At 40.4% G+C, this 25,561-nt stretch overlaps 1 protein-coding gene across 1 annotated transcript in view; it reads left to right on the top strand.

The window, feature by feature from the left end:
• The window catches only part of LOC104611966 (ubiquitin carboxyl-terminal hydrolase 17-like), a 35,040-nt gene extending 9,882 nt beyond the window's left edge, over positions 1-25,158 (top strand). Inside the window, exons 4-11 of the mRNA XM_088890824.1 lie at positions 16,706-16,791; positions 16,902-17,064; positions 17,151-17,271; positions 21,495-21,652; positions 22,053-22,137; positions 22,218-22,430; positions 24,098-24,159; positions 24,258-25,158. Coding sequence (XP_088746950.1) covers positions 16,706-16,791; positions 16,902-17,064; positions 17,151-17,271; positions 21,495-21,652; positions 22,053-22,137; positions 22,218-22,430; positions 24,098-24,159; positions 24,258-25,068 — 1,699 coding nt within the window. The 3' untranslated portion in view covers positions 25,069-25,158. The remainder of the gene's footprint in view (positions 1-16,705; positions 16,792-16,901; positions 17,065-17,150; positions 17,272-21,494; positions 21,653-22,052; positions 22,138-22,217; positions 22,431-24,097; positions 24,160-24,257) is intronic.
• Positions 25,159-25,561: the final 403 nt, after the last annotated feature.

The following is a 25,561-nucleotide window of genomic DNA, read 5'->3' as shown; positions in this document are numbered from 1 at the left end:
TTAAAAGGAGAAAAGAGAAATCCATAGACCTTTAAAAACAGTAGCTAATAGATGTAAATCAGTCCTCAAATATTAGGTGTAAATTTGAAGATTAGAAGAAAAAGGAAGAAGAGAAGTAAGAGCAGCAACACAAGAGAAGAAGATGGCGAAAAGAGAAGGAAGAAGAATAAGAATCGAATTATCTTCCCTTTCTCCTCTAATTCTTTTTTTTTATTAAGAATTAAAGTTAGAGTAATGACAAGTATGCCCTTAAGTGGGCGGCCAGCTAGGCAGTAACATAAAAAGATTAAACAAAAAGAAATAACAGGCCCATTAAGAGAGGCCCATTAGCCAACAATAAAAGAAAAGATATTACAAGAGAAGATACTAGGACCCATTCGGCCCAGTCTCTTTACACTAATCTGGTAGGGCTGAGCTCCAATATAACTCCTACTTACCCCACTTCTGGACAAAGAGTCATCATAGTTAGTTTTATTATTATTTTTTAGTGTTATAGCATAAGGATAATGATATCAATCAGTAAATTAATGGTATCTAACTGATGATGCATGGTATCAGATCATACAGTTCCACTTTTGAAAGAGGAACTGAGAGTCCTAACCTTTTAAAAATCTTTTAAGAAGTTAACAAACTAACAAACTATAAGCTTAAGTAAATCTTAGACATGGCAAGAAGTGGAGAGACACTTTCAGGTGGTCATTAGCTGAATGAGGGACCACTGATCTTTCCATTTTCTTATTGTAGATGCTAGCTTCTAGCATGGATATCTTGTTCAGATGGATTCTTAAACAAGCCAACTCTTTAGCAGATAAGTCTGATCGGAGGAGCTGTAGAAAGGACTAGGAGTGATGCTTGGTTATTTTGCTGGGATAAAAATTCTTATACTTTATTTTATTTAGCTTAGCCAGTGGAGAAGTAGGAATAGATGAGTGGTTTTAGGGACCCTCTGTGTTGAGATAGCAATTCTTCTACCTACTTTTGTTGTTATTTTACTCCTTGAGATTGATGGCCTTGTCTTCCTATCTCTTGGAGGATCAGAGCATGGAATGGGGTCTCTAGAAGACAGGATTATGTGTAGATTTGGTCCCTTCCTTCCCATAGATCTGTTAAACAAAATTCCAATGGCTGATCCTTGAGAAATCTGGGGAGTTCATTGAAGGGATGAGAGATCCATCCTATGGACGCCCAAAGATTGCGGAATAAGGGGCGAATTTCAAAAATTTATCTTTCCCTTCAACTGGGAATTGTATTCCCTATTTAGAAAATCATATTTTCAAGGATCAATCTTGAACCATAAACTGAACCAGATTTGAACCAAAAGGAGTGGGAGAGGATTATACCTGATACGGAGAAATACTATCTCCCAATGAAGGTGTTCACACCCAAGGAAGGATCCAAAATCTGCTCCCACTGAAGATGGCGCAGTGAAGGATGAAGCAGAATCAACAATGTTCTTCAAAAGAACTTGACCCTTCGCAAGAATCAACTGGACGGCTTGTGAGTACAGCTCCAACCAATCTTTTCCCAAAAGATTGAGATCAAGATCAAATCTTGATTGCTCCCAAGAATTGGAGATCGAACTGAAGGAATGGCAATGGCAGGAAGGTGGCGGCAGGAGAGAATTCGCAGTATGCAGGAAATCTCTCAATCTCTCTTTCTTCAAAGAGAAGAATGTTGTTGATCATGTAAAAGGCTGCCGCCCCCTTCCCCTTTTATAATCTCAAAGGGATCAGCTTCTAATCAGATTAGGAGTTGCTAATCCAAATCATATTTGGGTTAGAAGTCCCTTAGTGATAAGGGATAATCCTTATCTTATCTGCAGATCAGATCAGCTATCTCCTAATCTAATTAGGAGGTTTCTAGATCTAAATCTCATTTAGATCTTGGACTCTCTGAGTGGATAGGGTCTAAGCCCAATCCTTTTAGCTGACCCACTTCAGAATTCGCCCCCTTTAAATGACTGATCAAATCAGCCCAGTTCGAAATGGGCTTAAGGCCCATTTAAGGTTATGTACTCAAAAAGCCTTCCAAACTGCTGCCCAGTTGGGCTTCCTTGCATGGCGTGGGACCCAAGCATTGATCTACACATCAGCCACATGGGTTCAGCCCGGCCTTTGTTACAAGGCCTGGCCGAATGCACTGTTGAAGACAGTGTACCCCCTGAAACCCATCAAATGGGCTCTATGGGCCCAACACTTACACTAAGTGGTCCTTGGGCCAAGACACCTTGTAACACCCAGGGACTGTGGGCAGATGCAAGATTAGCCCATCAGGTGTTATCTTCAATGGTCTTACACTTAACCTCTCAGCCCATAATGATCATACACTGCCCGACAAGAGAGGACCTCTCCCTCGGCTGCAAGGAACAGTGTTGCACTCTCCACTTATATGGATCCCGGGAATTAAAACCTTTTGCAAACATTTTAGAAACCATAATATATATACTTTTATCCTATATAAAATATATTTGCAAAACAAATCTCAACGGTTGAAATCGGCTGCCGGCAGTCTTGGTTTCCATCAGTGAGTGCATCCCCGACCATTACCTTTGTCCGACAAAGGGGCTGATCCTGTCACTATGATCACCCACTCAGATGAATTCTCGGACTGTCCCAACATACCCAGGTTTTGACCCCCGCTAAGGATCTCACTGATTGGTACATCAAAGATAGCCCAATCCGACACCTAGTGCAGTATCATAATCGAGTCTAAGGGTCGGGTGTAACTTTCCAGTTTTGCCCATCAATCTCCAAGGTCTAGGGCAATACTGGAAATCTGGTCCAGTTCAAAGATTCAATTAATCCTACACTGTATGTGCCTAGGATCTCACCCTGGCAACTGAGACAGGCCACCCCAACTGACTTGGTGGCACCACAGTGTCAGCCTTGTCAGGATAGGTCTCCCCAGACCGACCCACTGGCTGTGAACATTCTAAACTAACACGAGTCTCATTAAGTGTCCAGTTTAAGGGTATTACACAGAAACATACCAAGGGAACATGAATCAAATATGTATCTTTATTCATTTACAATAAACTCATAAAGTACATCATTCTGATTGAAGTTAAGGGCATACAAAACTGTCTAACAGCTCCCACTTGCACTTAGGTCCAATCAGGTACTAGCCGGAGTCCCATGCTTTCCACGTGTTTCTCAAACACTTTCTGTGATAGTGGCTTTGTCAATGGGTCTGCTACATTTTCCGCTGACGCTACCTTCTGAATCAGGACGTCCCCTCTACCAACAATCTCCCGCAGTACGTGGTACTTCCTCTCGATGTGCTTCGACTTCGAGTGGGCTCGTGGCTCCTTAGCTTGAGCAATGGCTCCATTGTTGTCGCACAACAATGGGATGGGTGATGTGCTGGACGGAACAACTCCCAACTCGTGAACGAACTTCTTCATCCACACAGCTTCTTTGGCAGCCTCACTTGCGGCAATGTATTCGGCCTCGGTCGTGGAGTCTGCAGTGGACCCCTGTTTGCTGCTTTTCCAGCAAACAACACACGATCCTATCGTGAAAACATATCCAGATGTAGACTTTCTATCATCTGGGTCTGACTGGAAATCGGCATCTGTAAACCCCTGGATCTGTAGTGAGCTACCGTCGAACACCAGACAAAACTCTTTTGTCCTTCGAAGGTACTTAAGTATGTTTTTCACAGCAGTCCAATGCTCCTGCCCTGGGTTGGCCTGAAATCTGCTTACTACACTCACTGCCTGAGCAATGTCAGGACGAGTGCACAGCATGGCATACATGATGCTTCCTACGGCAGAGGCATAGGGAACGTCTTTCATGCCATCAATCTCCTCAGAAGTCTTGGGAGACATCTTCTTGGAGAGAGTGACTCTGTGCCTGAAAGGAACATTTCCTTTCTTGGAGTTTTCCATGCTGTATCTTTTGACTATTTTGTCAATATAAGCAGATTGGGATAATCCAATTATCCGCTTCGATCTATCTCTATAGAGTCGAAGACCCAGTATATAGGAGGCTTCTCCAAGATCTTTCATGGAGAATTGCTGCGAAAGCCATACTTTCACTGTAGTTAACATTCCTACATCATTCCCAATGAGTAGAATGTCATCTACATATAGAACCAAGAAGGTAACCTTATCTCCACTGAACTTCCTGTAGACACAGGGTTCATCCGGATTCTGCTCGAAGTCAAACGATTTGACAGTAGAGTCAAAACGGATGTTCCAACTTCTAGAAGCTTGCTTAAGTCCATAAATGGATCTATTAAATTTACATACCATGTTTTCCTGACCTGCAGTAATGAAGCCTTGCGGCTACTGCATATAGATATCTTCAGTAAGATCTCCATTCAGGAATGTAGTTTTGACATCCATCTGCCAAATCTCATAATCATGGTATGCTGCTACAGCTAGCAGGATCCTAATGGATTTAAGCATGGCCACAGGCGAAAAGGTTTCCTCATAATCGATGCCTTCTTTCTGAGTGTACCCTTTTGCCACTAGACGAGCCTTGAAGGTCTCAATCCTGCTATCGGGGCCCTTCTTCCTCTTGTAAATCCATTTGCAACCGATTGCTTTTACCCCGGAGGGTGGATCTACTAGAGTCCAGACTCCATTGGCCTCCATTGAGTCCATCTCTGCTCTCATGGCCTCCACCCACTTCTGGGAATCTATGTCCAACATAGCTTCCGCGTAAGTCACAGGATCCTCCTCACTAGTCAAGGTTTCCACCAGGTAACTATCCTGATCATAACCATAACGGACTGGTGGCCTGGATGCCCGAGTGGATCTTCTAAGTTGGTCACTACCTGGAACTTGTGGGACATCTCCCATTGCTCCTGAGTTCTCCTCATCAAGAACAACTTCCTGACGATGGGTGTCCAGGATATAGTCTGTTTCCAAGAATTGCGCATTTCGACTGCAGAACACTTTCTGCTCGCTAGGGTCATGGAAAAGGTAACCTACAGAGCCTTTTGGGTAGCCTAAAAATAGTCAACGGCTGGTCTTAGATTCCAACTTGTCTGCACTCGTTCTTTTAACGTGTGCTGGACAACCCCAAATCTTCAAGTGTCTGACACTTGGTTTCTTTCCGGTCCAAAGTTCATATGGAGTATTCGGAACCGATTTGGTTGGAACCTGATTCAGCACGTAGATCGCAGTTTCTAATGCGTAACCCCAAAAGGATGTGGGTAACTCTGAGTGTATGAGAAGTGATCGGACCATATCTAATAAGGTCCTATTCCTCCTCTCTGAAACATCGTTAAGTTGTGGTGTAGCAGGAGGAGCTAATTGTGACAGTATCCCATTGTCCTTTAAGTAGTCCCTGAATTCGTCAGAGAGATATTCGCCACCTCGATCTGATCGAAGGGCTTTAATTTCTCTCCCTAACTGTTTCTCGACCTCTTGTCTAAACTCTTTGAACTTTTCAAAGGATTCAGACTTGTGTCTCATTAGGTACACGTAACCATATCGTGAAAAATCATCTGTGAAGGTGATGAAATACACATGTTGATTTTGTGTCCTAACACTCAGGGGACCACATACGTATGTATTAGGTCAAGTGTGCCCGTACATCTTTCAGGCTTACCGTTAAATGGCCGTTTCGTCATCTTGCCTTGTAGGCAAGGCTCACAGGTGGGAAGATCTTCTATAGCTAGAAAATCCAAAGGACCATCCTTTACCAACCTTGTGATTCGGTCAACACCGATGTGGCCAAGTCGGTAATGCCACAGACACGTGGGATTAACTGTATCACGGGCTCTCTTGGGGATTTCAGCCGACGTAGTTTCGGTTATGTTAGTTTCTAGAAAAGGATGTAGAACATAGAGACCGTTCTCCAGTTCCCCGTATGCGATGAATCTGTTGTTTCTTTTAATAGTAATCGTATTACTAAAGAAGACAGAATAACCATCTGCACACAGTTTTGAGACAGAAATCAAATTTCTTCTTAAATTTTGTACATAAAGACAATCTTTCAGTACAATTATTCCTTCTCTAAAATATAATTCCACGGTTCCTATGGCCGCGGCTGCAACAGTTGCAGTAGTCCCCAAGTAGAGTGTGACTTCTCCTTCACTCAGCCTTCTGCTTACCTTGAACCCCTGCAGTGAGTTACACGCATGAGTTGAAGCCCCGGAGTCAATACACCAGGACGCAGAAGCTACCAACAAATTGGTTTCTATAACACAAGTTTCGAAGTTACCTTTCTTGGATTCCAGGTAGGCAGGACAATTCCTTTTCTAGTGGCCGGTCTTCTTGTAGAAGTGACAGGCATCCGATGCTTTGTCTTTCTTCTGCTTCTTGCTTTTAGTGGCTTTCTTCTGAGGCTTCTTTGCCTTCCTCTTTCTCTTGCCTGTCTTGCCAGATTCAACAAGCATGGCTACAGGTTCATCCTTTTTAATCAGTTCTTCAGCTCTTTGCAACATATTGTTGAGCTCTTGTAAGCTGACATTCAGCTTTTTTATGTTATAGTTCATGATGAACGGATTAAAGGAAGGAGGCAAAGAGTTAAGGATAGCATCTATCTGGGTTGCAAGGTCCAGTCCGGATCCAAGAGCCTCCAGTTCGTTGATGTATCCCATCATCCGAAGACAATGGTCGTGAAATTGTTGTCCCTTGGACATTTGTGTGGTCATGAACTGTTTCAAGACCTTTTGTCGAGTAGAACGATTCTGCTCTTCATACATTGTCCTGAGACTGTCCAATATGTCTTTGGCAAGTTTGATCTGATCGAACTGCCTCTGTATCGGATTGTCCAAGGAGGCAAAGATGTAACACCGGGCAAAGGAGTTTTTCTCCTCCCATTCTTGATAGTCTCTCCTTCGGGCCTTAGAAGCCCTATCTCCCGGACGCTCCGGGGCAGGATTCTTTGCCACTTTGTCAAGTTTTTCAGAAGCAAGGACCAGCATAAGGTTCCTATACCAGTCAGCATAGTTTGGGCCCTTCAACTTGTTGTCATCAAGTAGCTTTGCAAATTATCCGTTTGCCATTTTCTGATAAAAGAGCAAACATCAGTCCACGACCTAATTTGATTCATGTTCATTTCATAGATATGGATTTTAATCTACGATCCATTTCCATTTATTCATCTCTGAGATTTCCCTCCTTTCTCAGTGACGGAGACTACGGGTTGTCTCTGGAGATGTGGAAATTCACATAGGGTGCATGAGGCCAACTGTTTCAGCTGCATAACCCCACCACCTTTCTGTGAAGGATCATATCCACTCATCATATGAGTTTTCCCTTTGGCCTCTGTCAGACAAGGTTCAGAGCCGTTTTCAGGTAAACCTTTCTGTCCAGTGAGTGCTTACCCATCATATTCGTGAACGCCAAGGTACCGTGAGAGAGTTCCCATTTTCTGGTGAAGCCCCTCCCACATCGGTCTATGACGCCCCTATCATCTTATGAAACACTTAGACAAGCCCAACAGCAAATGGATAGCCCATTTTCTGGTGCGTTTCCTCTTTACTGAAGGACCCATCCTTGCGCTAATGATGGAAGGCCTTTAGAGAGTTCATCATATGAATCTCCCTATCACATGCACTCATATTGTCTGGAGGGAACAGATAATTACGCCCTAGTTCTAACTTTGGGTCAAACCAAAGTGGCTCCCACTGATTTTCATAAAGCCAGATTTTGGTGGGCCTAAATCGGCTAGGGTTCCGCACGAGACCTCATGATGAGGTGTGGGGCCCACCACTGAGAGAGGTCATCCAATGACCAAAAAGGGACACCATGGCAATGATGTGCATTCAGCCATGGTGTGCGAAAGAGCCGCTGTCGATTGAGCATGGGCCAAGTATTTATGGCCCATGTACGTAGCACATCACACATCCATACATCACATGCAGGGATAAATTGATCCAATCAATTAATTTTCTGTAAAGCCCATTTGAAGCCCATTTTAAATCCATAATATTAACCATTAATATTATTCAGGTATGTGGGCCGAACGGTTCAACCCATATAGCTTTAAGGGTTAAGTGGGCCTTTAGCAGTTTTAACTGTTTAAAACTGGGCCTTTACAGGTTGGGCCGAATTAACCATTTAATTAAATATCAATCCTTAGGCCCATTAGTGGGAAAATTAGGGCTGACTTTCAGCCTTGATTAAACCCTTGATTCGGTCCAAACAATTTGAACCAATCTTGGTTCGAATGGGCCTAGGGTTTGATCTTTAATTAAATCTTTAATTCAAGAAAATAATCTGAAATTAATTACTGATAAAAGAAAACAACAATCAGTAAATCAGGGCTGTTCGCACAATCCATCCTACAAAACAAAGGTTAGATCACAGAATGCAGTTTCACAAACTGCAAATCGCAGATAGCGATTCTCCCATCTGCGAAATCTTCTTCTCTGCGAAATCTCCCTTTCTGCGCCGCCATCTTCGATCCATAATTAAAATAAATAGAAATCCTATTTCTATTAATAATTACATCAGATCAAATACCTATACATTGAGTCTAGAAAATAAAAAAAATTATTTACAGACCAAATGCAATAAATAAATCAAGAAACTGCAAATCTTGCAGGTTCCTTGCGCAAACCAAGATTTCGATCTCCTCTTGTACGAACAGCCCATAAATCAAGAAAATCATAAAGAACAATTCTAAATAATAATCAGATTTATATAAAATTAATTTCAGATTATTCGCCCATTAATTTTGGGAACAAATTTCCCAAAACCCATATCTGTGCAAATTGGGTAGAACACCTTCTGCCCAATTGCGCAGGTTCAGATCTGAAACAAACTGGTTCAAGATTTGAACCTGGCTTTGATACCACTGAAGGGATGAGAGATCCATCCTATGGACGCCCAAAGATTGCGGAATAAGGGGCGAATTTCAAAAATTTATCTCTCCCTTCAACTGGGAATCGTATTCCCTATTTAGAAAATCATATTTTCAAGGATCAATCTTGAACCATAAACTGAAACAGATTTGAACCAAAAGGAGTGGGAGAGGATTATACCTGATACGGAGAAATACTATCTCCCAATGGAGGTGTTCACGCCCAAGGAAGGATCCAAAATCTGCTCCCATTGAAGGATGAAGCAGAATCAACAATGTTCTTCAAAAGAACTTGACCCTTCGCAAGAATCAACTGGACGGCTTGTGAGTACAGCTCCAACCAATCTTTTCCCAAAAGATTGAGATCAAGATCAAATCTTGATTGCTCCCAAGAACTGGAGATCGAACTGAAGGAATGGCAATGGCAGGAAGGTGGCGGCAGGAGAGAATTCGCAGTATGCAGGAAATCTCTCAATCTCTCTTTCTTCAAAGAGAAGAATGTTGTTGATCATGTAAAAGGCTGCCGCCCCCTTCCCCTTTTATAATCTCAAAGGGATCAGCTCCTAATCAGATTAGGAGTTGCTAATCCAAATCATATTTGGGTTAGAAGTCCCTTAGTGATAAGGGATAATCCTTATCTTATCTGCAGATCAGATCAGCTATCTCCAAATCTAATTAGGAGGTTTCCAGATCTAAATCTCATTTAGATCTTGGACTCTCTGAGTGGATAGGGTCTAAGCCCAATCCTTTTAGCTGACCCACTTCAGAATTCGCCCCCTTTAAATGACTGATCAAATCAGCCCAGTTCGAAATGGGCTTAAGGCCCATTTAAGGTTATGTACTCAAAAAGCCTTCCAAACTGCTGTCCAGTTGGGCTTCTTTGCATGGCGTGGGACCCAAGCATTGATCTACACATCAGCCACATGGGTTCAGCCCGGCCTTTGTTACAAGGCCTGGCCGAATGCACTGCTGAAGACAGTGTACCCCCTGAAACCCATCAAATGGGCTCTATGGGCCCAACACTTACACTAAGTGGTCCCTGGGCCAAGACACCTTGTAACACCCAGGGACTGTGGGCAGATGCAAGATTAGCTCATCAGGTGTTATCCTCAATGGTCTTACACTTAACCTCTCAGCCCATAATGATCATACACTGCCCGACAAGAGAGGACCTCTCCCTCGGCTGTAAGGAACAGTGTTGCACTCTCCACTTATATGGATCCCGGGTATTAAAACCTTTTGCAAACATTTTAGAAATGATAATATATATATACTTTTATATCCTATATAAAATATATTTGCACAACAAATCTCAACGGTTGAAATCGGCTGCCGGCAGTCTTGGTTTCCATCAGTGAGAGTGCATCCCCGATCATTACCTTTGTCCGACAAAGGGGCTGATCCTGTCACTATGATCACCCACTTAGATGAATTCTCGGACTGTCCCAACATACCCAGGTTTTGACCCCCGCTAAGGATCTCACTGATTGGTACACCAAAGATAGCCCAATCCGACACCTAGTGCAGTATCATAATCGAGTGTAGGGGTCGGGTGTAACTTTCCAGTTTTGCCCATCAATCTCCAAGGTCCAGGGCAATACTGAAAATCTGGTCCAGTTCAAAGATTCAATTAATCCTACACTGTATGTGCCTAGGATCTCACCCTGGCAGCTGAGACAGGCCACCCCAATCGACTTGGTGGCACCACAGTGTCAGCCTTGTCAGGATAGGTCTCCCCAGACCGACCCACTGGCTGTGAACATTCTAAACTAACACGAGTCTCATTAAGTGTCCAGTTTAAGGGTATTACACAGAAACATACCAAGGGAACATGAATCAAATATGTATCTTTATTCATTTACAATAAACTCATAAAGTACATCATTCTGATTGAAGCTAAGGGCATACAAAACTGTCTAACATTCATGACTTGTGAGGGTCTTTAGGAACTCAAATGGAAAGATACTTCATGTATATTCAGCACTGCTAGTATTGGAACATCAATTAGATCTGAAATCTTAGCCTTAGTGCAAGGTTATGTTTTACATTGTAGAGAAGATGGGCCGAATGGCCCATAGGCTGTTTATCTTTTTTATCTTTTATGTTCTTTGTTGTAATGGGCATTAATCTGGGCTCTTATTCTTTTTTATGTTATGTTTTTTAATTTTCTGCCCAACCAGGGGCCTCTTTGTAAATTACTAAAGTTTAACTTAGTGAAATGGAATTAGGGGGTGTAAGAGGAGATTATGTTTGAAAATCTCTCTCTGAACCCTAGTTGCCGCCACCTTCTTCTTCCTATTCTCTCTTCTTGAAACCTGATTTCTGCTAATTTCTTTTGATTTTTTGTAACTTTTTAAACAACCCTTTATTTTCAAAAGGCCGTTTTTCTTCATGGTATTAGAGCAGGCTCGACTTTTCTCTTTTTTTACCTCTTTTTTTCCATACACAGTGTGTATGGAGAATTGAATCGTATGAATAGTTAAAGAAACCTATTTCAGCCCAGTTGTTAGTGGTTTTTGTAGAGAAGGGGACTAGTTTTGCCGTCCTCCTGACAGATTCAAGTGTGTTGCCCAAAACCCTAATTTTTTGGAGAAATTTGATTGCGGGCCCCATAGGGAGTTTGACTTGGGTGCTCAGTGACTAAAAGTCTTCTCATCCTTCATCTTGAAGATCGATTCAAGTGGATTGGTGTTCTGTGAAGTCTACAAGGAGCGACTGAGATTTCTCTGTTTCTCCCGGGTTCCAGGTGTGACACAAGTAGCAAGTACGACTGCATAGAGGTTGACTCACAACACAGTCTTTCTTTTGTCTTCATTTGTTGTTATTCGAAGTTGTTAGAAGTTATTTTTGAAGTATTTTAAGAAGATGAACCTTTCGGAAGTTGAAAACAAGCATGTTGCTGAATCCAGACAGGTTCTGGGAGCCTCTGTAGACTCTCTACTGGCTGTGACCACAGTCAAGCTAGATGGAACTAATTACCTGGATTGGTCACAATCAATAAAAATTCATATCTGCAGTAGAGGCAAATGGGGTTTTTATCTCCGGGAGCAAAAAGGCTCCTTCGGAAGATGATCCATCATATGAAAAATGGATGCAAGAAAATTATACTGTTATTGGATGGTTTGTAAACTCAATGCAACCGCAGATTAGTCAACACTATTTGTGGATGAATTTAGCAAAGGAAATTTGGGATAGTGTTGTTGAAACCTATTCCCAGAAATTAAATGTGGCTAGGGCTTACAAGCTGAGGAGTGATGTGAAGAATTTGAGACAGGGGGAGAAACCTTTAGCTGTTTATTTCTCAATACTGAAGTCTCTATGGCAAGAAATTGATTTGATAGAAGATGTAGCCTGGGACAACACTAATGATGCTGAGACCTACAGGAAACTTGTTGAGAGAAACAAGGTTTTTGAGTTTTTGACAAGGCTGAATTCAGAATATGATATCACAAAGCAAAATATCTTATGCAAGGATAGTGTTTCACTGTCTCAAGCCTATGCCTTGGTAAGTAGTGAAGAAAGCAGGTGACTTGTCCAGGTTCAAGGGGCTGGTCTAAATGATCACTTTGCTAATATGGGAGTGAAACCCAAGGGAGTTACAGGGACTCCAAGTAGCTCAGGGAAGAAAGAAATTATTTGTGAGTACTGTAAGAAGCCAAAACACACTAAAGACAAGTGTTGGAAATTGCATCATGAGTTTCTTCCTCTTCGGTTTCAAAAGAAGTCTGATAATATGAAGGCAGGGAGTGCCAATATTGCTGCTGGTCCAGATAGTGACAGATGCCTAACTGAAGAGATGACTGCTAGTGAGCAGTTAGTAGCTATGAAGGCAGAGTATGAGAAGTTTGGAAGGATGATCAGTCACCTAGAGGGTGTGGCCTCTTCTTCCAACCCTCCAGGAAATTCAACTTCTTCTGCATTTCCTCATTCAGGTATACGGACTTTTGCCAATCATGCAACTATTTCAGGTAATCGTAGGATCCCTTGGATTATTGATTCTGCTGCTTCTAATCATATGACCAGCCTTTCCACTTTGTTTGTTTCTTATGATTTACTTCCTGGCCGTGACAAAATCACCCTAGCCGATGGCTCTCTTGCCCCTATCTCCGGCAAGGGAACCATCAAGGCTACAGATTCCTTGGTACTTCCTTCTGCTCTTCATGTACCCAAGCTAAATACAAATTTGTTATCTGTAAGTAGCCTAATTAAGCCATTGAACTGCTATGTAACCTTCTTTCCTTCCTACTGTGTTTTTTAGGATCTGGAGTGTCAAAAAGTGATTGGGAGTGGCTAGGAGTGGCTATGAGGCAAATGGAATATATCTACTGGACACTCCTGGACAGAGCCATGGACAACCTGGAAAAGCTACTTTTGGGTCTACATCTACAGAGTCCATCAGTCGAGTCATGTTATGTCATTTTTGTTTGGGTCATCTTTCTTTTTCTACATTAAGTCATTTATTCCCAGAACTGTTTAAGGGAATTAGTCTGTCCAGTCTTCATTGTGAGTCGTGTGAGTTGTCAAAACATTGTAGAAGCAGTTATCCTTTGAGTAATAAAAGATCTTCTTCTCCATTCCATATTGTGCACTTTGATGTGTGGGGGCCTTACCACTTACCTTTTATGGGTGGCTACAAATACTTTATCTTGTTCATTGATAATTTTTCATGGTTCACTTGGATATTTTTGATGAAATCCCATGATGAAGTTCCCAGACTTGTGAGGCAATTCCATGAATTTGTCCTAATCCAGTTTGATACCAGAATTAAAATTTTCAGATCCGACAATGCAAAAGAATATTTTGAGAAAAACCTGACCTGCTATCTCACTAATTTGGGGGTTATTCACCAAAGCTCCTGTGTTAGGACCCCAGAACAGAATGAAGTTGCTGAAAGAAAAAATCAACATATTGTTGAAGTTGCAAAAAGTATCCTATTTGCCTCACATGTCCCTACAAAATTTTGGGGTGATGTTGTTCTCACTGTAACCTACCTAATCAACCGTATGCCATCCAGGGTTTTGGGGTTTAAGTCTCCCTTCAGTCTTCTTCATCCGGGTAAGGATCTTTTTCCTATTCCACTCCGTGTCTTTGGTTGCACTTGTTATGTACATATCCCAAGTGTCCAAAGACATAAATTTGAACCAAAAGTCCACAAGTGTATCTTCCTTGGTTATTCTCCCACACAAAAGGGTTATTGTTTTGATTCGAAGACTGGCACTCGGTATGTTTCAATGGATGTCACCTTTGATGAGCTCTCTTCCTTTTATGATTATTCTCAGGAAAGGCATTGTCCAAAGGGGGAGAATTTGTCACAGTTGTTTGCTCTCCCCCTTCCTATCCTAGTTGAGTCTTCTGTTGAGACTTTTCCTCCTTCAACTGAGTCAAGGGAGGATCAGTCATTTCATTCTTATTCTAGTGTCCCTATCCCTCTTCCTTTACCTCCTCGTCCTCTTTTTAATCCTAGGTTGTACCAACGGCAGAGAACCAGAAGTGAGCAGATTGTTTCCTTTACACCACATGAGCCTCCTACACTTCCAGTCACAGAAGAGACAACAGGTACTGATACAGCCCCTTTGGAGTCATCATTTCCAGACCTTGATATCCTTATTGCTATTAGGAGAGGAAAAAGGAAGTGTACTACACATTGCATTTCCAAACACCTTTCTTATAGTTTGCTCTCTCCTTCATATTTTGGCTATCTTTCTTCTGTTGCTTCTAACCCAATTCCCAGGTCAGTGTTAGAAGCTCTTACTATTCCAGAATGGAGGGATGCTATGAAAACAGAAATTTATGCCCTACACAAGAATGACACTTGGGAAGTTGTTGATTTACCTGAAGAAAAGGATCCAATAGGCTATAAGTGGGTTTTTACCATCAAATATCATGTTGATGGCACCATTGAAAGGTACAAGGCTAGGCTGGTTGCAAAAGGTTATACACAGACATATGGGATTGATTATCTGGAGACCTTTGCTCTTGTTGCCAAGATGACTTCTGTGAAAGTTCTGCTATCTGTGGCTACACACTTAGACTGGCCACTTTATCAGTTAGATGTAAAGAATGCATTTCTAAATGGAGAGTTACATGAGGAGGTCTATATGTCTCTTCCTCCAGGGATGTATGAAACAAATATGAAAGGGAAGGTCTGCAGGCTGAAGAAATCTCTTTATGGACTTAAACAGTCCCCTAGGGCATGGTTTGAAAGGTTTTGGGCTGCCCTTGTTAGCTTTGGCTATGTACAGACTTAGTTTGATCATACCCTCTTTGTGAAGAGGAGACAATCCTTGGCAGTTTACCTGATTGTGTAGATGATATTGTTGTGATTGGTAATGATGTATCAATGATTAATGATCTCAAATATTCCTTCATACAGAGTTTGAGATCAAAGATCTGGGGGAATTGAGATACTTTCTTGGCATAGAAGTTGCTAGATCCAAAGATGGGATCCTTATCTCTCAGAGAAAGTATGTACTTGACTTACTCTCTGAAACAGGGAAGATGGGTGCTAGACCAGTTTCTACTCCTATTGATATGAGTCATAAACTCTCTGCTTTAGATGGAATATTGTTGGAAAATAAGAGATTCTTCCAGAGGCTACTTGGAAAACTTTTCTATTTATGCATGACTCGGCCAAACATTGCATATGTTGTCAGTTGCATTAGTTAGTTCATGCATGCTCCCAGGGACACTTAGATGAAACTTGAGGCCTACACAGATGTTGATTGGGCCGGAAATATTGATGACAGAAGATCTACCTCAAGATATTATAGCTTGGTGGCAGGTAATATTGCCTCTTGGAGAAGCAAGAAACAATCAGTTATTGCTTGATCTTCAGCCGAAGCTGAATACAGAGCCATGGCTCATGGAGTTTCTGAACTACTATGGTTTAGATCCTTAATGGAGGAACTGGGTATTGAGCATGATAAGGCATTGATGTTATACTGTGATAATCAGGCTGCTATTCAACATTGCTCACAATCCAGTGCAACATGATAGAACCAAACATATTGAAGTTGAGAGATACTTCATTCGAGAAAGACTGACTTCTGGAGAAGTGTGTCTACCTTTCATAACTTCTAAAGGACAGTTAGCTGATTTCCTCACCAAGGGCATTCCAAAGGCTAAACTTCAGCATGATACTGGCAAGCTTGGCATGATTGATTTCTATGCTCAGCTTGAGGGGGAGTGTAGAGAAGATGGGCCGAATGGCCCATAGGCTATTTATCTTTTTTTTTATGTTCTTTGCTGTAATGGGCCTTAATCTGGGCTCTTATTCTTTCTTATGTTATGTTTTTTAATTTTCTGCCCAATCAGGGGCCTCTCTGTAAATTACTAAAGTTTAACTTAATGAAATGGAATTAGGGGTGTAAGAGGAGATTATGTTTGAAAATCTCTCTCTGAACCCTAGTTGCCGCCACCTTCTTCTTCCTCTTCTCTCTTCTTGAAACCTGATTTCTGCTACTTTGTTTTGATTTTCTGCAACTTTTTAAACAGTCCTTTCTTTTCAAAAGGCTGTTTTTCTTTTTACATCTATTTGTTCTTGAGTCAATTTTGATCCTTTGTGTCTTCACTTTACATTGAATGGCACACTAACAAGCATTTCTTATCTATCAAATTAACACCAGTATGTGGTCTTGAATTTGTAGTGCTTTTGATGGCTTTCACTTACTAGGTTTTTGCTAAAAACTGTGTTTGCCATCTCTTTCTTGGCCTTCCAACGCTTCAAACAGCAGTCATTACTTTATGTTTGCAAATGTATCAATGGTACTCATTATTAAAGATTTTTTCCTTTTCATTGATGTATGTTGGTCAACTTTATTTTTATTATTTTATGGAATAAAATTACCATATGCTCAACAGAAGTATACATTTGTATCTGATTTGAAGTGTGCTTATTCATTTCTCATATCTCTATTTTTTTTTTTTTTAATTTTCTGCAGCTGCTATGCTAATGCAGTGCTCCAGTGCCTGGCATTTACTCGGCCTCTAGCTTGTTATCTTCTTCAAGGGCACCATTCCAAAGCATGCATGTTTCTGCTCTTCATCTTGTCTTTGGTTTTTTGGTTTATTTGATTTTCTGTGATAATTTGTTTTATGGCATCCTTGTTTTGCTAAGTTCTTTTTTGTCTTTATCAGGCCCAAAGAAAGAGTGGTGTTTCACCTGTGAGTTTGAGGCTCTAATTCTGAGGGCGAGAGAAGGGAAATCCCCTTTATCCCCTATTGGTATACTTTCCCAAATACAAAACATTGGCAGTCATCTTGGTCATGGGAGAGAAGAGGATGCCCATGAATTTCTAAGGTGAATATATTTGGGTGCTTATTATTTGAGTTTATGTCATTTCCATGTTGTTTGTATTCTGATTTAATCAATGAGTATTTTGGTAGGTATGCCATTGATGCAATGCAATCTATTTGCCTAAGAGAAGCTGGATCAAATGTGGATGTCCCCTATGCAGAAGAAACAACTCTCATAGGCCTGATATTTGGGGGTTACCTTCGATCTAAGGTACTTTGTGGCATTTGAGAGGAATTACTGTTCAGATTATTGTGGAAAACTTGAGTGTTGCTAGTGGTTAAAATTTTTATTATTTTATTGGGTACAAGTGCATGATATACCACACATCTGGAATGTTGTCAGTCTATACAAGGGACCATGGATGGGAGCCACCTGGACTGATACAATGTTCCAGATATGATGCACTCTCAAGCAAAATTGAACTTGTGTGAGTGAAGTATAGAAGGTTATATAAAGTTATATAAGAGGACTTTCTTTGGGGGGTGTCCTTTAGTTGCTTGAATTCCTTTTTTTATCTTTGTATTGTTAACATGTCGAATATATATATTTTAAATTGTTGAGTATTTAGCACAAATTACAAAGAATTCCTTTACTTTAACTGGTGAATGTTGATCATTCTTTATTATATAATTAATTAAACATTCACTTTTCAAATTAAGATATTTTCCCTTGGGGATAAATTGTTAGGCCCCTTGGTTTTGTTGGTATAAATAGTTTTTAACCATTATTTGCAATATGTCCATGTGTTCTTGTTATTTTAATTTTGTAAAACAAATTATACATTATTCTTTTATGTGCATACATTTAGGCGTGCAACATGGGCGGGCCTAACCCGAGCATGGGTTGACCCAGCCTGAATTTAACATGGGCTGGGCTTGGGCTCAAGACTTCAGGTTTTTATTTTTTATTTTTTGGGCTGGACTTGGGCCTAGCCCGAACCCGGCCTGACCTTATCCCAACCTGAGTCTGGCCCAACTATACACATTCATACATACATATATAGATATGTATTTACATATATACATACATATTTGCATACATATGTACATATATACATACATATATGCATACATATTTGCATAAATGCGTACATACATGTGTAATTTTAGAGTGGGTTCATTGACCAACCTGAGCCTGGCCTAGGCCTGAGCCCAACCCAAGTGCATCAAATTACAGTGCGGGCTGGGCTTGGGTTGGGAAGATCGGGCTTGACCTCGGGCTCGGGCCTTAGGCCCAAATCTTAGGGTTGGACCTGGGTTGACCATAAACCCGGTCCAGCCCTCACTTGCACCCCTACATATATTCCAAGCAGAAAATCAGATTCTGAAAAATCTTCTGACATGTGAGATGGGATCCACCTACAATTTGATGTCCACCAATGGAGATCACATTTACTCCTTTCTGTCTCTAGCAATCAGCTGTCAAAAGTGAATGCTATTGTTAAACTCAAAAGTTTCCAACAGCTGTCTAGGGCTGGACATCTAATATGCTTTGAGGTCTCTAAATATCATATGCCTAGAGGCAAGGCGCCAGCTAGCTGGTTGGTAAGGTCTCCTGCTTGTTGTAGCAGAGACTTGGGGATCAAATCCTGCCTGCACCTGGGTTGGGGGGTGGGCTACCCCTGTCGTGTAGCCCTTCAGAAGATATATATATGCCTAGGGGTGCAACTTGGGCTGGGTTAACCCAAACCCAACTTGAACCCAGTTCAAAAAGGTCGGGTTGAGTTGGTTAGAGTTAGGGTTGAGATTTATAAATCCAATTTGACTTTGAGTTGGATTAGGGTTGAGGCCATGAGCAACCCGACTCAACCCAAATCCAAAGCATTATGCATAGTATATACTCTAGTAACGGTACTCCCTTCTCCACCTAGCTTTATCCTTATAATTTACTAACCTAAACCAGTGAACCGAATTTTCTTTTTTCATTCTATTTCTTCTGTATCGCTGCCGTTCATTTCTCTCTAATGACTGAACTCCTTCAATCTTTGTTTCTATCTTGTTTGTGTCATAGATTCGTAGATTCATCTTCTCACTTTACCAATTGCTGATATGTCTTAAGCACTTACTTTGATTTAGGCTCAAGATAGATCTAAAGTCTCAATATCATACCTTTACTGGTCACTAATCAAGTCATCTTACTATTGATAAAATTTCCCATGCTACACATTTTTGTAACTAAAAATTTTCTATCAAAGCCAAAGCGACAGATAGGGGTTTGAGGGTTTGGGAGAGTTTTTGACACCCTCATTGATTAGTTGGTGTGCTGTTTAAAAACAGGCTGTCTTTTGAAATTGCAGATAGTAGCAGTTGGAATGTGACTTTTTATTTGCTTGATTTTTTGTTTCTATTTTCTTTTAGTTGTTGGTATTTTTATGTAGTTGTCTTTGTAGTCAGTTATTATCTGTGTTGTTGTTTGAGGGGTCTTAGTTGTTTGTAGTAGTTTGTATACATTGTGACACATTGGAACACATTTAATAACAATTGAAAATTGATGGAAGAATTAAGATTTTGGTTTATTCATTTTCATAAAACCAATATAGTTTATATTCTTTTTTTATTAGTATATCAATTTTAGCGTTTATTACCCAACATTCCTTAAGAAGATAAAATTTACTTAAGAATTAAAGTGCATATGCTTATGGCAAGCAACTATAATATGGCACAATGGTAGACTTATGATCATTACAAACTAATGACTAAGGTTTGAATCATCTCACATGTAGTTTTTATAGCCAAATTTAAGGCGTGTTTAATGGCATATGATAAATTCGAATTTGAATTTGAATTTGAATATTGATTGAAAATGTAGCATGAAATGAAGGAGTATGTTTAACATAGCATTAAATAAATGAATTATTAGAGGGGGAGTAATTATAGGGGTTATAGATAGTAATTATAGGAGTTATTAGAGGGAGGGGGAATAGTAAATCGGAATGTATTGGCTGATACATACATAGTGGTGGCCTGTATCGGGTCTGTATCAGCAAATACAGATCCAAAACGATCCGATACGGACATGTATCAAACCATACAGACAAAAAGGAACGGAACTCTTGATTTTGTTGCGTTCCACGTATCGGACTCCTACAGAAACGATACGTATTGGCCGATACAAACTGATACGTTATGAAATTTTAAACCTTGGTATGTATGCAAATACAAGGTTTAGAAATACGGTATACAAGGTTTTGCACTTGAGTGATTGATGCAACCAACAGTGAAAATATTCCTAATAAATCTTCTTAAATGGATCATATCAATATGTATCATAGTACACACTCACATGTTGGTCTAGAGTCCCATTCTGGTAGTTAAGATCATGGTTTTCAAAACTGGACTGGAAACAGAACCGTTTTGGCCACTGGTTCCCAGGTCAAAGTCAAATGGTCTGGCCATCTGGTCCAAACCCAGGTCGGGTGGTTTTGGGGTCCAAAACCAGACCTGGACTCGTGGCCGTTCCTAGGTCAACTGGTCTGACGATCCGGTCCAGTCTGGTTTTCAAAACCATGGTCAAAATATCAGTGTCCCATCCAACGGCAATCACATGTGTCAACTATATAAGTGAATTACACAGGCTCAAGCTTGGAAGGGATATTTTAGGTCTACAAGGAATTGAGTTATTTAACTCCCTTGTGTAAGTCCCACTCACCTTAGGATCTTCTAATCATAGACATAACTATATTTAGAATGCTTTATACAAACTGCAAAGAAAAAAATCTCATTTTTTGATAATATGACAAATGTATGAAGTAAACTTGGCTTTACATTAGCGCATGGAAATGACATTTCAAATAGTCTCAGACCTTGGGGCTGTGAAAACAGTCCAGTATGAAGGGAGTTTCTTTCTCTTAGATGACCTGATCAAGCCAACATGACACATGCTAGACAGGGGACAGGTAGAACTCAATTTTTTTGGGCACAGTTGTAATAGAAGTGATTTGTAACTAACTGTGTTCGGGGAGAGATAAGAGGCGTTATCTCTCGCTGGTTCATTTGATCTACTCATTTTTAATAATTAAATGAAAAGGATTCAGTTATAGGTCAAAAGGAAAATGACACATCACTCAAGTGGTCTCTATGCAGCACTCCCTTCTCCTTTTGCTGCCCTCCCTGGAGGGATACCAAGAAAAAAGGGTTACTCTGCTTGCTTTAAGATTTGCTTATCATTAGCTTTAATGTCCTTGAGTTCTTTAAGGTTCTTTATCCATATAAGTAACAAATGATACAAATAGGTGAACTGTTTTTGGTGTGCAATACCTGCTACAAACTTTTTGGTAGGTAAATCTTGTTTAATCTTTCCTTTGTAAAAAGATTATTTTTTTTCTCATAAAAGAAAAGAAAAGAAAATCTTTGTATAACTATACTGATCTAAGAAAAACATTTTTGATAACCTTTACCAATAAATCTTTGTATAACCATGACTGGGATATGCAGATAAGGTGCTTGAAGTGCCAAGGAAAATCTGAGCGTATTGAACGCATGCTGGATCTTACTGTTGAGATTGAAGGTGACATTGGAACCCTTGAAGAGGCACTTGCAAAATTTACGACTGCTGAAATCTTGGATGGAGAAAACAAATACCAGTGTGAGAGGTAGGTTAATTTCTTGTTTGGCTTTACACCTCTTGATTATTACCCTTTGGCATTATTCATTTTAGAGGTGGGAACCATAGTTTCTGACCTCCTTGATCCTCTTTGGGAAATTTAGCGTGGATGAGAAGACATAGCAATTATATAACCTATAGAATGCAGCCATATCTTTTTCTAGTTCAATCTTGCACTAGAAATTGATGGGCCTATGGTACAACCATTGGAATTAGAACTCACAGATGGATGCTTGAGCTTCACATTCCATCTTAAGGTGTTTTGGCCAAGCCGTTACAAATGTCTGAACTTATATAATAGCCAGAGCTGTGCTAATTGCAGTCTTACCTGTCACCTTTGTAGGATCTTTAAAAATAAAACCTTTTTAATGCCCTTTTTGTCCAATCAGATGCAAATCTTATGAGAAGGCTAAAAAGAAGTTGACGGTATTGGAGGCTCCTAATGTCCTTACCATTGCCTTGAAGCGGTTTCAGGTAACTTCAAAAGAATGTATAATCCTGATGCTCTGGTTGTTTTCAGCTTCTTAATGATAACTTCACTCTCTGCTTTGCAGACTGGTAAATTTGGCAAACTAAATAAGTTGGTTCGGTTCCCTGAGGTCCTGAACCTGACTCCATATATGAATGCGACAAGTGACAAATCTCCTGTGTACACACTTTATGCGGTTGTGGTTCACTTGGATATTATGAATGCTGCATTCTCTGGTCATTACATATGCTACATTAAAAATTTTCAAGGGAAATGGTTCAAGATTGATGACAGCATGGTATGTTTCCTTTGTACCATTAATCTATCTCTCTAGAACATGGTTCTATTTGTGTTCTGCGTTACATCATGATTTTGGACCATCTTTGAGAAATGCAATGCATCAGTTCTGTGTACCTTGAAAACCAACCTGTAGCGGATGCATCCAGTCCAGGGGATTACACCTAACATGGAAATTGTTTAATTGGATGGTTTAACAAACCATCTGGTATAAACTTTTGGATGATAAGAAGAAAATATGAACCTTCTAGTCAAAAAGCATAGAGTTGATGGTTTAATCTTGCCTTAAAAGTGTCTTGTAGGTGGATCAATTGGATCCTGTGTTTCACATTTCTGGTTCTTGCAAAATGTTACCACTTCATCACTTCATTGTTTACCTATTCACTGGTTTGTTTGGTTGATTGGATTCTGAGTTCGTAATCTGCATCCTTTCATTGAACTAGGTTTGCTAAGACTAATATTATATTCCTTTTCTAGTGCATAGAGTTCTTGGTGGGAGTGTTTAACAAAGGAAAATTTATTTTGTGGTATTATATGTATGTCATTGATGAGGATGGGCCTTGGCACAACAGTTGGGCTGTTCTATTGCGACCTGGGTGACCGGGGTTCAAATCATGGAAACAGCCTCTCTGTGTATCTGCTTGGGTAAGGCTGCATACGTCTGTCCCTCCCCTGATCTTGCTTTGGCAGGAGCCTTGTCCACTGGGCTGCCCTTTTTTTATATGTATGGCATTGATGCATTATGTGGTAAAAAATTTGCAAATGCGGATTAAAATTTTACATGTAAAAGGAGGTATTCTTTTTTTTTTTTAGGACAAACTCAACCCAACTAAGCCTTGTCCCAACTATATGGAATTGACTATGGGAATAAGATGGCAATTCAGGATTCATGTTCATAAGAGTTTGGCAAGAAGTTTTAATTGCTGCTGCCAGTTTGATGCAACGCTTGTTATGTACTTGACCAAGCTTTTGCAGCCAATGTCCTGGCAGGTAGCCCTTTCTGTCTAGTGGCACTCTGCTCTAGGCAGCCTTTTCCATGATTTGAACCTGAAACATGGGTAGGCTCTGATACCAATTATTATGTCGACCAACATGTCAAAAACCTTGAAGACTGTTGGAATGTGTCAAGTCAAGCTGTTTAACCTTTAAGGCTGTAACAACCGTTCTCTTTTATCCTGGCCTGAGACTGAAAGTGTATGACAAGCTCAATATTGGCAGAGTTGTTGACAAACTCATTGTAGAAACTTTAGGGAAGGGAGGGTCTTCCGGTTCCTAAATGTTTAGGATTTCTATATAAAATGTGGCTAATAATATCATCATTGCTATTGATGAAGAAAAATACTGATTTTTGTTTACTAAGTTATTAGGTCTCTTTAAAATATGCAAGATTCTAGGCACTTTATTTGAAATGTTAATAAATTGGAGTCCTTATCTGGGCTTTATATCTTCAAAATGAATGAAGTTTTGGCCCCTTTTCTATTCGACAAATGAATGTGACCAAAATTGATAACTATGGTCCAACTAGGGTAGTGGTGCCTCACAACATCAACAATCTAATGTTCTGTCAGCATGTTTTCTGTGACTAATTCTTTTTACTTTTAAATAAAAATATTATGGTATTGGTCTATTGGATGTATTGCTTTTAACAATTATGGTCATGGATGTTAGGTAAAACCTGTTGAGCCTGAGAAGGTTTTGTCAAAAGGGGCATATATGCTCTTTTATGCAAGGTAATGAGACAACTTCTGGATCCATATGTTTTATGAATTATGATTCCTCTTGTTTCTGATCCCTGTCATGTAAACAAATTTAATTGTCTTATGGTTAGGTGCTCACCACGGGCCCCAAGTTTGGTAAGGAATTCATTGATCCATGATGACAAAGTGAAGAGAAGCAGATGCTCTGAAGCTGTTCCTTCCAGCCATAGTGGGAATAATATGTCTAATGAAAGGCCTAGTGTAGTTCCAAGTGCTAGCCCTAAAGACCTTCCCTTTTGGACGACTACGGATGGTACTATTAACTATGGATCTTTTGATTCAGATAATAGGAGTTTCCGCCGTCATCAGATTCCTAAAGTTGATTGGTTCAGTGATAGCTCGTCCCTTTTCAGCTGCTCGGATGAAGGTTCCTGCAGTACAGAGAGTACGAGGGACTCTACCAGCACAGAGGACTTGCATGATTACATATTTGGGGAAGCGATCTGTGGTTGGAAAAGCCCTTTGAGGGTTTCATCAGACTCTGATGGTGCTTCTTCCCCTTTGGGCTCGAGTTTTTCACCCCAATCAATGTCAAAGAGTCATTCATTGAATTCTCCTGATACAAGTGGGTATCAAACTTACAGCACAAAACCGGAGACAGGTAAAGCTTCAACGAAGCTACGTGATAAGAGCGGCATAGGAGAGGATCTGCAAGGGAAGGAAAGGCCTCCCCTTTTGTACTCTGACACAACTAAATCCTGTAGAAAGTTTACAACCCATCGTAGTAGTAGTAGTGGCAGCAGCAACAGCAATAGTCTTGGTAGTTGTAGTTGTAGGGAGACTGACCGGAAACGATTAGGTGTTGTTAACCCTTTTGGTTGGAGATCTGGTGTAACAATGAGAAGAGGCACTAGGGAAAGAGCGGCTCAAACATTTTATTGAAAGGTTTGAGTTTGGGAAATAAGAGTTTAAGTTGTAATGTAATGTATACCTTTTGCTGGTTGAATGGAAGAAATCAGCTGTTAATTTGCATCTTTCTCTCTCTCATGTGGTCGTCCAAGAATTACCTGGAATGCAGCAATTCCAAATTCCAATTTGTATTTTCACGTTTCATTTCAGCTTTGAAGAGGAGTTGCTTTAGCGTATTATGTTTGGATGTTTTAGGGTTCTCATAAATCTGTCCTAATTCTTCCCTCTAAAATTTGACATTGGGGCTAATGGAGGCGTTTTGAAGCGTTTGAGTGCATGGAAAAATTCTTCATAATGGGGGGTTCATAGTTGAAAGCACGTGGATTCAAAACATTCCCAGGTTCTTCCAAGTTCCTAGTTTCCTACTATTATCTAAAACCCATTCTTCTCTTATTGTTTGACACATTTTCATTTACGAGGATTAGTTAAGGGCTTGCATAGTTAGGGTGTCAAACAAATAGAAACA

The sequence above is a fragment of the Nelumbo nucifera genome, chromosome 1 (genome assembly GCF_055504915.1).
Source record: "Nelumbo nucifera cultivar China Antique chromosome 1, China Antique-T2T, whole genome shotgun sequence".
In the NCBI taxonomy this organism is placed as follows: Eukaryota; Viridiplantae; Streptophyta; class Magnoliopsida; order Proteales; family Nelumbonaceae; genus Nelumbo; species Nelumbo nucifera.
The sequence above is the reverse complement of the archived record's forward strand: the minus strand, read 5'-3'. Positions and strand labels throughout refer to the sequence as shown.